The 15,500-nt window shown below is 43.2% G+C and overlaps 2 protein-coding genes across 2 annotated transcripts; both read left to right on the top strand.

The window, feature by feature from the left end:
• The first annotated feature begins 4,826 nt into the window (after positions 1-4,826).
• Positions 4,827-9,992, top strand: LOC115535787 (cathepsin L1-like). The gene is made up of 8 exons (XM_030347272.1): positions 4,827-4,923; positions 5,398-5,512; positions 5,823-5,945; positions 6,493-6,651; positions 7,328-7,546; positions 8,513-8,678; positions 9,134-9,239; positions 9,806-9,992. Exons 2-8 carry the CDS (start codon positions 5,399-5,401, stop codon positions 9,906-9,908), a joined length of 990 nt encoding a protein of 329 aa, XP_030203132.1. The 5' UTR covers positions 4,827-4,923; position 5,398; the 3' UTR covers positions 9,909-9,992.
• Positions 9,993-10,348: 356 nt separating this feature from the next.
• Positions 10,349-14,902, top strand: LOC115535786 (cathepsin S). The gene is made up of 8 exons (XM_030347271.1): positions 10,349-10,681; positions 10,765-10,894; positions 11,552-11,674; positions 13,246-13,398; positions 13,594-13,818; positions 14,005-14,170; positions 14,429-14,531; positions 14,722-14,902. The coding sequence occupies exons 1-8, from the start codon at positions 10,608-10,610 to the stop codon at positions 14,819-14,821; spliced, it is 1,074 nt and encodes a 357-aa protein (XP_030203131.1). The 5' UTR covers positions 10,349-10,607; the 3' UTR covers positions 14,822-14,902.
• The last annotated feature ends 598 nt before the right edge of the window (positions 14,903-15,500 follow it).

Genomic DNA, 15,500 nt, shown 5'->3' with positions numbered 1-15,500 from the left:
TTTAAAAAGCCTTTGCCAGCCTTACATAGCCAACACTACCAATCGAGGACCTGGCCGAAATTCACTCCAGACTATTTGCGTAGCCCTCCGTCTTTTGCAAATGGTAGTTTTCTCTATAATGTTGGAGATGCTGAGCACATCTCAGTCCTTTCAGATGACCCATCCATGCCCGGACCAAGATTTTCATCGGCCTCCTACCCTACAGAGAGCAATATTGGCTGAGTATGCCGAGAAGCGCTTACAACAGAAAGTATAAAAAAGTCCAAACGGACTTACATCCACTGGATAATGTTCAATCATAGAAGGCGGCTCCATTACAGCACTAATCCATCTTGATCTGTGAAGTTGATGAGTTGTCACTTTTAGGTCTTCTACCCAGTTACCAAAAAAAACATTTGAACATTTGCGCTGTGGCACACACACGGTTTGCATGCGTTATTTCGAAGACAAACAAACTCTAAAATACAAGAAAAACAGAAAAACCTACATTCAACCAGTGGGGTACCCTCACATGGCCCCTGACTCTCTGAGGAGGTACCTCCAGGTACCCCCTCCATGCCAGGGCGCCCTGAATGTATGTCTATTGCCAGCTCCTTCACCGGGGTCAAGACAATTAGAGGGCCAGATCCAGTCTGCCGACTGTCGGCTTTATGAGTGACAAATATGGTATGACAATTTAAATGCTGGACTGACAAAATATACTAATACGGTGGTGGGAAAAGCAACAGTTTGTATGATTTTTTTATACTTCATTTTTACTTGATCAGCTGACCGCTTGGGAGCCATCGGAGTACATGTTTTTTTAGAAGAAAAGGGTTATGTGGTAGGAACGTTAAGAATGCTTAACTTGGATATTAGTGGATTCATGGTTCAAAAATTAAGGATCATGCTTTTGACATCTTACGCATTTACGCCGTCAGTGATCCGCTGCCAGGCTTTGGTTCTCCAGGTTGCAGAGGCTTTAGCATTCCCTTTTCTTGCGATAATGTCCTTCTCCTCGTCATAGCTCTCCAGGAGAACCTGAAGTTCCATTTCATTGTAATAAGCGGCCCGTTTCACCATTTCGATCGGGGTCTCCATAATCCATACATCACGTCTTCATAGGTTTGGCGTGGACGCGCACAACCCTTTGTTAACCAACCCTGTGTTGATTGAACTAATGCATAACCCATATATAACCCAATATGTCTGCGGTGTGGACGTTTTTCAATGTTTCTGAGAAAGACCCACATATAGCGATTTCCAAAAATTAGAATGCCTTGATTTTAATGAAGTTAGTACACAGTCATAGCCATAAATGCAATGGTACTAGGGTTGTATTACCGAGTACAAACGGTATAAACTTTGAAACTAGGTCAACCGCCATCTTCTCCGTCAACTCTCCTCTCACACTCGGTGACAGCGTCTGGCAGCGCGCCAATTCTCGGTTGCAGCGTCTTATAACTTTCTAGATATAATAGTATAATATAATTGTATACATAATATCACGGCCCAAAACTGTGCGCCCCCGGATGAGCGTAGCGCGGGGAGATCTCGTAGGGATTGGGCTTTGCAGGGTTTATTACCAGCGTTGCTATGGTTACTGGTCTTGCGTGTTCCAACGCTTTATTAAGACGCCTAACTATTAGGTTTTTATACATTTTTTTTTTATGAAAAAACAGATCAAAAATAAAACAGTGCAAAGACAACTGCCGAACTTTTAACTTTTTTAACCTAATACCGTGGCAACCCTAAATGGTACTAATAATGTCATAATAATTTCTTTCGGTGTTTCGGTTTACGGTTTTCGGCCTTGGTTTCCTCATTTTCGGTTTTCGGTTTCGGAAAATAATTTATTCCGGTGCATCCCTAACAGTTACATTACTTGAGTTCAAGCTCAAACTGTCACGGTTAGCAGGTGGCAGGCAGGCAGGTAGGACCCAATCGCAGACAGTTCAGGTAAAAGGATAATTTATTTACTCGAAAGGCAAGGAACACGGGTGACGCGGGGAACACAGGGAACACACAGGACACAACTCACCACAAACTAAAATGATCCGACAAGGAACAAAGGAAAGACAAGGGCTTAAATACCAAACACACACAGGGCACGCAACGAGTAACAGCTGAGACACATTAGGGAGGGAGCAGTAATCACACAGGAGGGAAACCTGACATGGGGAGAAACAAGACAGAGATACCAAAGTAAAACAGGTAACGCACCAAAACAAGACGAGGAAACAAGACGGACCATGACACAAACCTGTAAAATGTAAAAACAAACTTGCAATCAGAGTGTATAAAACAAAATGGAAAGATTTATTCGCCCGCCTGGCCCTGTCCCTCCAAAGACAGTTCCAAGAGGAACTGTGGCACAGACACCAAAGACACAGCGAACATCTTTATTAGCTTCCGAAGAAGCTAAAAAAATAACTAAATTGCTCCCATTGCAGAAATACTGCACCAGGTCGTAACCATAGTGAATTACATCAAGCCACATCCTCTGCGCGCACATCTGTTTGCAACACTGTGTGCCGACAAGGGCTCTGAATATGAAAACTTACTATTTCACACAGAGGCACGGTTGTTGTCGAGAGGTTACCAGCAGAAAATGTGCCTCCTTGCATATATACCGGACATCTTTGGAAAATTGTCAATTTGGGCACTTATCCTGGCTACTCTGTATTTGTTCACGGTATAACAAAACACGTTCAAAAAAAATTTCTAGATAAAAAATTCTCTGGGGTCGCCAGAAATTTTTGATGTCAAAATGGGGTCACAGCCCAAAAAAGGTTGGGAACCACTGGCATAACCCGTGCTGTGGAACCGACAGCTCTGGTTTAGTTGGCACAGGGTCAATCATCCTAGAGTTCAGCGTTAACACTGTGTTTGTTAAACCTCCGTTCTTGGAATACCCCACTTGAAGATATACAGCAGAAAGCAAAATAAGTAAGAATGTAGGTGGTTTTAACATAGAGAGACGTTATTCTTATTGAGAAAGAGTTTCACCCACCTGTGATTGACAGGCGGATTGCTCAAACCAATGATAGAAGAGATGCCCTGATTGGTCAGAAATTAGCAGGGATTTAGCAGGGATATAGTACAGTATATATACAGTATAAATTGGCTCATGTGGTGGCAGGGGCTGTCAACTTAAAACAGATATTCTCACAGCACATATCACTCAGTAAAAGCTGCAAGACGGCTCTTCCGTCAAATATAACAGGTTTTTTTTTGTTCGTATTTTCAGACATTATTCACGGTTTTTTCAATTTAGCATCAGAAAAGTTCCCTTTACTAGAAGGAAGTATCAAATACAATTCATGCACTGTTACTTGTTAAAAGCAAAATGCTACTTTTTCGTAGGTGTGTACAATCCGCCAGACTGCAGTACTGAGAACACCAACCATGCTGTACTGGTGGTGGGCTATGGCACAGACCAAGGACTAGATTACTGGATTCAGGGATTGTGAAACACAGGCGAAGACCACTCCCATACCCTGTCTGTGTGGAGGCTGTTTGTGTATGTGCTTGAAGCATCAGATAGACATTAAAAAGAAAAACCAAGGAGACGAAGCTGAACACAGCAGATCCTGGTCTGACGTTCCTACTATAGGAATTAGTAGAAGCTATACATAGAAGTTAAATACTACAACTACTATTGGGTACCAATGACAGAGGACCGGAGCTTAGTTTGATAGATTACGGGAAAAATATCCAAAATATGCCGATATGAATATATCATTAAATCACTTAAATAAACAAAATACTCCCAGTGGAACATTTTAGTACAAATGCGTGACATTGGAGACGAAACAATGTGTCATTTAAGGCAAATACAACTATTTTAACCGTTTAGCAAATGCTTAGAATAGCCTTGTTTCCATTGGCATCATACATTTGTGTATTCAGCAATGAATTACAAAGACCACACAGATACCACACATTAAAAGTGGCACGCAAACTAACAATGAAGTATCAAACTTTATCATTGGATATTGTGTTTTTCTTTTTGCTTTTCTCTAGATATGTCAACATTCTCCACTCTTCCTTCCAGCTGGGGTTCTAGGTGGGGAGAGCAAGGGTATATCCGCATGGCCAGGAACAAGAATCTGTGCGATAGAGCACCGTCCGTTGTACCCTATAGTGGATAACTGATCGGGGGTCCGTTGTGGTCGTTCAAGCATCTATCTAGTGTCCTATATATGTATCTAGGAATAGGTATCTGCACCAATTCGGATTCCAAACCGATCCGTGCTCAATTCTGAACAATCAGGACAACTCCTTCATGGCTGGTTCGGGAAATCCACCTTGCTTTTCAATCGTATGTCTGTGATATGGAAGATAAACGTATGTAGGCAGGGAGCCAATTAGGAGGGGAATTTTATGGCGATTTAGTGCAACCAATCAAGTAGGTGACCTATACAAGGAGTTTTCCTCAGTATTTCGGTACAAGGAGGAAATATCACATTATTTAGAAATGTACAACATCAATCCGCTCAACCATCTAGGTCTGTTACTTCTGTACAAACCCTGTGCAAAGCAGGCCTCCTGCAGAGATTACTAATCGCTGGGTTTGGGTGTAGGATGCAGACTGTTTACCTGATACTACAGAAAACAAAACATTTTTGGAGCTGGATTATGTGTAGCTGGAAGGAATGTGAGTCAGAAAGAGAAACCCTTAAACTACCAATAGCTAAGGACTGTGTTGGATTCATTCCAGTCATTCTTTAAAGGGTTCGATATATGACCAACCACAGTCGTTCAGAATCCACAGTGGAGGAAGTAACCCAATTGATTATTCTTACACTTTTGGTTCCCCTTTCTATGAATGCGTTTTCATCATTTTTTTCAGTATATAAGATGGGAGAATCAAACACAGGCACGCAGACCCACTTCCATCATTCAGAAGACAAGACGTCAGCTCTGTTGGACTTGAGAAAGGTAAATTGAGATCAATTCTGTCCATCATTCCTAGATGGAGACCATTCAGTAGCAGATTCGTTGACTAACACCGATTTCTCAGAGAAGGAGGAACATTGTGTTGTGGAATCATTTTGATTGAAAGTTAGTGGAGTAATGACAAAAAGGGTTAATAGCCGAAGTCGATCAAATCATGCTTCTTATCTCTTCCTCTTACTGCTCAACAAAGTACATGTATGATGTATGTATATCAAGGAAAATAATCTAAGTTCCCCAAAGAGATTTTGCCTCTTGTTCATTTGGTTTGGACACATCTTCTATTCGTCTAAATCAACATACATTCAGGGTCTTATCCTCAAAGTGTAAGAATATGTTTCTGAATGGGTGAAAAGTAGTAGTTGTAAAACACTGTGGGTGACCACAGATTAGAGTGCTATGGAAGCGCAGTTTATTCATCTTTTATATACATTAACATCTATGTGTCTATTCTTCCAGCATGCGCTCACTGGCTCTCTTCCTGACCTTTGCGGTCTTCGGCCTCGCTTCCCCTCACCTCAACGACCAATGGGAAGCATGGAGGGCCGAGTTCCAGAAGGTGTACACCAATGAGGTACGACCACCGTGCACACACACACACACACACACACACACACACACACACACACACACACACACACACACACACACACACACACACACACACACACACACACACAAAAACACACCCTCACACACACACAACCCTACACCCTTCCTCACATAAACACCCACACTTACACACGTTAACAGACACACACACACACACACACACACACACACACACACACCCCAACTCACATAAACACCTACACACACACGCACACCGCACACACGCACACACACACACACACACACAGACGGTGTGCTATGGTCTCCTCCAGGCGGAGGCGGTGTACAGAAGGGCCGTGTGGGAGAACAATTGGAGGATGGTGAGGAGGCACAACATGGAGGCCGAGGCCGGGAACTCCACCTTCACCCTGGGCCTGAACCAGCTGGCTGACATGGTGGGTCCTCCAGCGCCTCCGTGTGGCTCTCGTCCAGCTAAGTGCTGCTAATTGCAAAACAATGTTGATCTGGATCAGACCGGTTCCCTTCGCAGCACTTACTCAAACCGCCCATTGAGTCCCGATCGTAATCTCCCGATAAATATCTGATAGGATTAAATGTGACATATCATACCAATTATACCCTCAAAATGGCTTGTAACAGCTAATCACATTCACACCTGGTGGTATAATATGTCACCTTTAATCCAGAATAATGTTTATCATCTAGGACTGAAACAGGACAAAATTGTAAAAACAACAGATAAAGAAACAGAAACAACTATACTGTAATGTGTGGTATCAAGAATTATATCATTTCATTTTGGAAATGAATCAGCATCAATAACATTCTGTTCTTATTGTTAGTGAGATTTTAAAATCATGCCGAAAAGTGTGTTTCGTCTAATCTGTAGCTGATTATCTGAACGGATCACAGCGAATGGATACAAGTCACCACATTTGAATCAGGTCCATCCTTCACGTTTTGTTTCTGTGTGAACTCAAGACCACAGACGAAGTGAACGCAAAGCTCAACCGTCTCATGGAGGAAGACCCCGCCAGCTTCGACAGCTGGACCTCCACACGATGGGACAAGGGGGTCGAAAAACTCCCAGAGAGTGTGGACTGGAGGCAGAAGGGTCTGGTGTCTCCTGTCCAAAACCAGGTGAGTGAGGAGGACAGAAGGAGAGAGAGAGAGACGCCAGCGGTCCATGAGCAGCTGCTCCAGGGCGTGGTCAATGTACATCTGCCCGATGTACTAACATGCACACACACACACCCTCGCTCACACATATACCCCAACACTTGCATTACACACACTAACACACATACCATCATCAAACACCTTCATGTATACACACAAACACACACACACACACACACACACACACACACACACACACACACACACACACACACACACACACACACACACACACACACACACACACACACACACACACACCCTTACTCAAATAAACACCCACAGATGCATCACACTACTTCATACACACACATCATCACACACACCCTCACATACACACACAAACACACACACACATAGCATCACACACCCTCACATACACACACAAACACACACATATTCACATCAGCGCACACAAACATATACACCCACACTTGCATTACACTACTTCACACACACACACACACACAGCATCACACACCCTCTCTCTCTCACACACACACACACACACACACACACACACACACACACACACACACACACACACACACACACACACACACACACACACACACACACACACACACACACACACACACACACACACACAAACATATACAGTACCTGTAATCCCCAGGGGCATTGTGGCTCCTGCTGGGCCTTCAGCACCGTGGGGGCCCTGGAGGGCCAGATGGCGATGAAGACCGGGTTCCTGGAGCCCCTCAGCCCCCAGAACCTGATGGACTGCAGCCTCGAGAACCACGGCTGTAAGGGGGGCAGGGTCTCCAAGGCCTTCCAGTACGTCATCGATAACGACGGCATCGACTCCGGGAGTTACTACCCCTACGAAGAGAAGGTGCCCTCCGTTTTCCTTTTCCTAAAGTTCATTTACTACGACTTTGAACACAAGGTTCTGCTATTTTGCTCTTCTTGAAAGCACCCTGCTCTACCGACAGGTGCGGCTGTGATTAGCCGTTACAAGCCGTTTCGAGCGCTGCCTTGCCCAGTGCTTTAGTGACATCACAAGGGGGGGTTGTCCCCCTGGATGTATGATTGATAGAAGAGACAATCAGTTGCTACAGTCCACTGGGCAGGCTGGTAGGCGGATGGATCGAGCACACATCTTAGTGGACTCTCCGACTTGTGCGAGCGTCACCAAGTGCCACCAAGTCACAGGGGAGGTCAGATTTAGAAAATGGCCATCATGGCTAATCGCACTCACACCTGGTGGTGAAATAAGAGCCTGTGGTGGAAAATAACCGAGTTCTAACACTTCGACTAACTAAGAGAGCAAAAGAAATCGAGGGGTCCGGAGCAAGTATGACAAAAATCGAATCTAAAACACCAGGCTGAGGTCAGCTCGCATTGACCCCATAGCCTCTGGCTTCTGGGGGGGTTCTAACTTACGCTCTGACCCCAGACTCCCTGGCACCGTGTCAAACCTTGGATTAGAATCCAGAGGTGTTTCAGATGTTTTCTACCATTAGATATTTAGGCCTAATAATAATCATGGTTTACCATAGAATATATTATTATTAATTTCTTCCATAAGCCAAATAAAAACATGAAGAGGTTAATTGCAGACGTTGCCCACAATGTACAGAGACAGACATACATAGGCCTACAGATAGATCAGATGGATAGACGGACCATAGACAAACATAATTGCATACATATTATACATGAAAAACATACATACCGTACCGTATAGACACAGACATCATGACAGCATGCAGCCAACAGCCAGACATGCCTGTACGCGATCCAACCTAGTTGTGTGCGCCTTTTTTTTGTTTGTAATTTTTTCGCTACACTTCAAAAGGTCGGAGATTGCCGGTATTCGTCCAGAGGAAGAGCTGGCTACTGCGTGTCTTTTGCCGCTGTCCCGAGGGGCAATGAAATGGCCCTTCAAGCTGCCGTGGCAAAGGTGGGGCCTGTGTCGGTCGGCATCAACGCTAATTTGGCGTCGTTCAAAAGCTACAAAGAAGGTGAGGTGAACACACACACACACTGACATGCATGACAACCAATCAGATCGCTAGGAAAACATGGTACAGCAAATCAGATCACTGGAAGATATACAGCAGCATTCAAAATAAGTGAGAAATTTAGGTGGTTTGAACAGTGACGTTACTTTTATTGAGAAAGGGTTTCACCCACCTTTGATTGACAGGCAAGATGGATTGCCCAAACCAATCACAGAAGAGATGCCCTGATTCGTCAGAAATCAGCAGGGATATAGCAGGGATATAGTACAGTATATATACAGTATAAATTGGCTCATGTGGTGACCGGGGCTGTCAATTTAAAACAGATATTCTCAGAGCGCATGTCACTCACTAACAGCTGACAGGCGGCCCTTCGGTCAAATATAGCAGAGTTTTTCTTCTGACATTATTCTCTGTTCTCTAATTGTTAAAAGCAAAATGTTACTTTTTCGTAGGTGTGTACGATCCGCCAGACTGCAGTACTGAGACCACCAACCATGCTGTACTGGTGGTGGGCTATGGGACAGACCAAGGACTAGATTACTGGATTGTGAAAAACAGGTGAAGACCACTCCCATACCCTGTCTGTGTGGAGGCTGTTTGCGCATGTGCTTGAATTATCTGATAGACATTAAAAAGACCAATCATGGAGACGCAGCAAAACACAGCAGATCCTGGGCTGACGTTCCTACTATAGGAATTAGTAGGAGCTATATATAGTAGTTATTTACTACCATTACTATTGGGTACCAATGAGAGAGGACCGAGCTTAGTTTGCTAGAATGTGGGAACAATATCCGAAATATGCCAATATGAATATCATTTAATCACTTAAATAAACAAAATACTCGCAGTGGAACATGGTAGCAAAAATGCGTGACATTGGAGACGAAACAATGTGTCATTTAAGGCAAATACAACTATTTCAACCATTTAGCAAATGTTTTGAAAAGCCTTGTTTCCAGTGGCATCATACATTTTGTAGTCAGCAGAATTACAACAGATACAGCACATTAAAAGTGGGACGCAAAGTAACAATGATAAAGTATAAAACGTTATCATTGGATATTGTGTCGTATCTTTTGCTTTTCTCCACATTTCAACATTTCTCCACTCTTCCATTCCAGCTGGGGTTCTAAGTGGGGAGAGCAAGGGTATATCCGCATGGCCAGGAACAAGAATCTCTGTGCGATAGCGCGCCGTCCCATCTACCCTATAGTTGGTAACTGATCGGGGTCCCCTTGTGGTCGTTCCAGCATCCAACAGCCTCACAAAGAAATGTTATGCTGAATACAATAAAAGGTTTTGAATGTTTTTACTCTTCTGTGTCTCCTCATTGGTACATGCTTCTTCTGGGTTATTTTATTTTGGTTTAATTGTTATAATCCTGAATTGCAGTTAGAACTAGAATATTAAACAATGATTAAAAAGATAATTCAATGAGCATACATTATGATATAAATGAATAAATTGTGAATATAAATAAAACATATGTTGTCATAAAATGTTTATGTTCTACTAGAAAAGATTGTTATATTTAGTTTTAAGTTAATTTATCCTCGCGTGTCTGAAGAACCCCCCCCCCCCCCCCAATCATATTTGTATATTTCTGTAAATGTGGTGCGCAAACTACATGACTTCCTGGCTCAATTAGACACACCTTGGTTAAATTAGCTACAACACAGACAGGTGCATAAGATCCAATTAGCTACAAAATCTTTCCATGGTAGGCCTTATTCTGTGTCCAGGCATGTATGTCAGTGCTGTTTCCTCCTGGTAAAATAACCAGATTTCTGACTACATTTTAATGAGACTCATTTGAATTTAGGGACAGGTTCTTTTGGTGTTCCCCGGTTATCTCTCTCGCTCATATTAGGCTTTTTCGGGTACTTGGCTTTATTATAGAGCTCAGTGTGCAAAATTCCCCACATGTTAGAGGGCAACATTTTCATATTTGACTGGATTACTTCAGGATTATTTCCCGTCTACCTGCATTACACACGGTTTGTACTCTCAGAAAACCTTAATCTATTCGGTGAAATGAATGTGTGTCATACTAAGGTGCACATTTCTGGTGGGCTTTTAGGTGCGGCAGCATGTTTGGGAGCCTACTTGTCTCCCTTCTCTGTGGATACGCGGTGGCCATCCTCAGCCCAGAACTTGACAAACATTGGGGACTTTGGAAGAAGATGCACAATAAAGTGTATTCTGATCAGGTAGACGGGATTTGGGTCATTTGTCTACATTGTGATGAAACCCGGAACTGAAATGAGGTTTGAATAAAACGTGGAACTGAAATGAGGAACTGAAATGGCTGTGTTCCGTTTGTAAGGTGAATGATCCAACCTGGAACTGAAATGGCTGTTCCATTTTTTTAAAATCAATTGCCAAATGTGCTGTCTTTTTGTAAGTTTGAATGGGACTGCTAACCTGTGCTTATGATCTTGTGTATCATTAGTCAGTGGCATTCAAATCTAGTCATATTGTTTGTTAAAGGGGACTTATTATACCACCAGGTGTGAGTGTGATCAGCAACGTTGGCATGCTGGATAGATCAGTCTACCAGCCTCCCCAGTGGAATAGCCAACGTTGCTTATCTAGCCGTGATACATCTAGATGGACACGCCCACCTTTAATGTCAGAAGCTGCACATTTTTACGGCGGCTTGTAATGGCTAATCACACTCTCACCTGGTGGTATAATATTTCCGCTTTAAGGGGGTAGGCCTATGCCATGAAGTCTGCCTGGTTGTTTTAGCTGCTTGGGCTAGGATGCATGATGCTAATGTGCTCTCTAATAACTCCAACTCTATTTTATGTTGAGGTTTTCCTACTTACCTTGTCTTATAAACCTGCTTCCCCTGTGTTGTCCAGATTGAAGAGTTTGGCCGCAGGCGAATCTGGGAGGAGAACTTGGATATGATCAATGTCCACAACTTAGAGGCCACTCTGGGCATGCACACATATGAGCTGGCAATGAATCACCTTGGAGATTTGGTTAGTATCTTTTTCATGAGGCCAGGGGTCTCATTTATAAAACTGTGCGTAGGATCGTTACTAAAAATGTGCGTACGCCCAGAAGCCAAGTTTTGCGTGCGCCAAAAAATATTCAGATTTATAAAACACTGCGTACGCACACTTGTACGCAATCTTTGCTTTATAAATCACATACTGACTATAATTGTGCGCAGCTGAATCAGCTTCACGTTCCGCCCTCTACACGCCCCTTTTTAACCATAAATGGTCAATGCAAATGACCTCATGAATGCGATCTGCATATAAAACAGACTCAGATGCCGGTATTATGTCTTGTTGGAAACAATGGCAGAAGTACTGAGAAAATCAAAAAAGCGAAATTTCACGGAGGTTGAAGTGGAGACACTTGTGGGTGAGATGGAGGCCCGAAAGGTAGTTTTGTTCGGCGGTCACGGGATTGGAATCGCCAACAACAAAAAGCAGAGTGAGTGGCAACATGTTGCTGCAGCAGTGAACTCTGTCAGTAGCACGGAGCGCACAGTCCCAGAATTAAAAAAGAAGTGGTCTGACATAGAGTTACATATTTTTATGTAGCCTACCAATAAATCGTTATGGTCCCTAAATACCCTCTCCCTCCGAATCCTGCATGGTCCGCCAGAAGTGCCATATGTTGCAGCATTACCACGGCGCTCACCTCTGTATTTATAGGGTTACGGTAATAAGACTGACGAGAACGCCTTGGATAATCAGTTTGTAATTACCCACGTAAAATGTTCTTGAACATAACCCCTTTTTAATGCCTGATTTGTCATGAAAAGCATCAAGAGTAACGGACAACGATTGTGATGAGTGTGGCTTGGTTTTTCACACTTGGGATTTAATTGACATTTGATCATGTGTTTACAGTGTCACATAAAAATATTATGTTATTGACACATGTTGGACAGATGCTTTATTCCATGCAGTCGCGCCGTCGGTGGACAGTATGGAGTGACGGGATTAAATATAGAGAATTTCTTTTTATTTCTATTCTAAGGAGATATTTCTGGAGTTATAACTGAGAAATAACGCAGTGGACTTAAATTATTCTGATTAGGATTTAACGCATGATACGGGTTGAAATTAAATTGATGAAGGGCGATGATAAAACATAATCGTTCTTCTCACTCTGCAATTCTTCGGTCTGACTTCAGTTCACCACCACACCGTCTGTGTCGCCAATTCTCCTTTTCCTCCAAACCATGCGTACGCATGGGTCAGAGTTTGCTTAGGGCTGCGCACATTTTCCCGTCAAGTTGGTTTTTTATAGATCACAACCTTGGCGTGAAAAGTCACGTACGCAACTTTCAGCCCCGTTTTGTGCGTACGCAACGGTTATAAATGAGACCCCAGATCATTTTGATAGTAGATTATTTTAAGTGACTACTGTTGTAAATTATTGCTATTTTATGGAAAATTCGGCATTGCATTTGCAAGGTTGTAAAGATCTTAAAAAACTGACTAAAAGGCTTCTGGATTAATTTGACTAACCGTCCTAATGTTTTGAGTTGTGGTGGTCATGATCTTGCACTTTTATTTGTACTTCCTCACAGACTACAGAGGAAGCATCAAGTTCCCTCATGGGCACTCGTGTCCCAGACGACCTTGAAAGGGCCATGTCGAACTTCACCAGAGTCGACGATATGTCGGTGCCCTCCAGCCTGGACTGGAGGAGGAAGGGCCTTGTAACGGCAGTCAAAGACCAGGTCCGATTATCCATTTGGTCCTAATTGTTAACTGCTGTGGTACTTGGGATCCTTAATCCAGGATCGTATTTTATATTGATACATGGCTCTGTCAAAGTTTGTCTGACTTCAAATGTGGCCTTGGAGGATGACTGGGGAAAAGCCTTGCCTCAAACTGCTTTGGGATCCAACGTAGTTCATCCTCGTCTGTCGCAGGGTTCCTGCGGGTCCTGCTGGGCCTTCAGTGCCGTGGGTTCGTTGGAGGGCCAACTGAAGAAGACCAATGGTTCCCTAGTCTCCCTCAGTCCCCAGAACCTCTTGGACTGCTCCATGAGGTTTGGAAACCATGGCTGCCACGGTGGCTATATCGTCGGCGCCTTCCTCTACATCATTAAGAACAATGGCATCAACTCGGATGCGGCTTACCCCTATACAGGCAGAGTGAGTTATCAATAATGCTAAGGGCACGACTGGTTTTAAGAGCATCAACATCATTGTCAGGTGAAAGGTTGGAAAATCATGGCGCACCGAACGCAGATTCAGTTGTGACGTCAGTCTCTAGGTTTGCTGCACCTCCAGGGTTTCAATAGTTTAGTGTTTAATGTTCTATTCCTTTCGATTTTTCAGATTGGATCTTGCAAGTACGACCCGAAATTGAAGGTTGCGAGTTGCTCTGGTTATAAGTTCTTGCCGAAAGGGGATGAAGTGGCACTTAAGCATGCCATTGCTATGATTGGTCCGATCTCAGTTGCCGTAGACGCCTCCCGGCCAAAGTTCCTCTTCTACCATCACGGTGAGTGGTGTTGATGCTGTAAATGCCTAACCACAACCTTAAAGTCTCAACTTAAGTTGTTCTAATTTCCTGACTTGCACCGAATGGCTGCTAAAATTATCATTCTGGCCATAATTTACTATTGTAAAAGCTGTACCTCTAACAGCCACTATTATTATTGAGACACTTCCATTGAACTGCAATCCAGCAAATGATTTGGGTTTGTATTTGGAAACAAGTCATTCTTTACAGAGAGAATAATAAGGTTCCCCTGAATAGGTGTGTACAGGGACCACACATGTAGCCACCAGGTTAACCACGGTGTTCTGGCCGTCGGGTATGGAACTGAACATGGACGGGACTACTGGCTTGTCAAGAACAGGTGGCGTTTCAATATTCTTCTTGAGTTTGCAATCTAGCTTGACTGTCAGAGCTTGGAGGGGGGGGGGGGGGGGCCACAAACATGTTCATAACGTATAGACCCTTAAACTCTATGGCTAAATTCAAACACCAAATGGCTCGTATGAATTGGGTTTGATCCATCATATTGTGTTTTTAATTCCCGTTTTCAGTTGGGGTGCTCGTTATGGCGAGCAAGGTTACATCAAGATGGCCAGGAACAGACACAACCAATGTGGCATCGCTCTCTATGCATGTTATCCCACCATGTGAAGGCCAGAATGCCTAGCTCCCAAGCGTTTGTGTATTTAAACTTCGCCAACTTGAATAAAACTCAAAACAAACATTTTAAAATTGTTGCTTTGTGGTTATGTTTGACATTAGAAAGGTTATTATTATTTTGTTTCAAACCCTGGAGGGGGTTCGATTAGATGTAAACGAAACTATCTCACTCAGGTTTGGCTAAAGGCCCAGGTCCTATCCCACTTGAGCGCAATTCCTTTGCAATCAGGCCGGAACAAGGATTCTAGAAGTGTTCGTGAAATTCTCCAGAATGGCAGCCAACAGCTAGCCAGCCAAAAACATAAAAAGGAATGCACTGTAACTCAATGGTATCATTTGACCTCTCCACTTGGACGAACTAGATCAATGTTACAAATGAGTAGCTGATTCTAAGGGGTAATCTATGGGTGAACTCCATGTGTAGGTCAGTTTGGAGGAAATCTGAAAGTAAACAATGGGTGGCATTGCACACGCCAAGATGGGTTTAATTTTTTTTATAGATTTTTATTTTCTCAGAACTGGCTAGATTGCTAGACCCAGCATAATCGACAATTCTCACAAAATAAATACAGCACCTTTTCATCACTAAAATATTCTCAATATCCAGAATTTTACCATAGTTTTACTAACATTTTGAACTCTTGTTTACAAAACAACAAAGACGACATTT

Source organism: Gadus morhua, chromosome 22, assembly GCF_902167405.1.
Source record: "Gadus morhua chromosome 22, gadMor3.0, whole genome shotgun sequence".
In the NCBI taxonomy this organism is placed as follows: domain Eukaryota; kingdom Metazoa; phylum Chordata; class Actinopteri; order Gadiformes; family Gadidae; genus Gadus; species Gadus morhua.
Note: the sequence above shows the minus strand (reverse complement) of the source record. Positions and strands in the feature narration are given on the sequence as shown.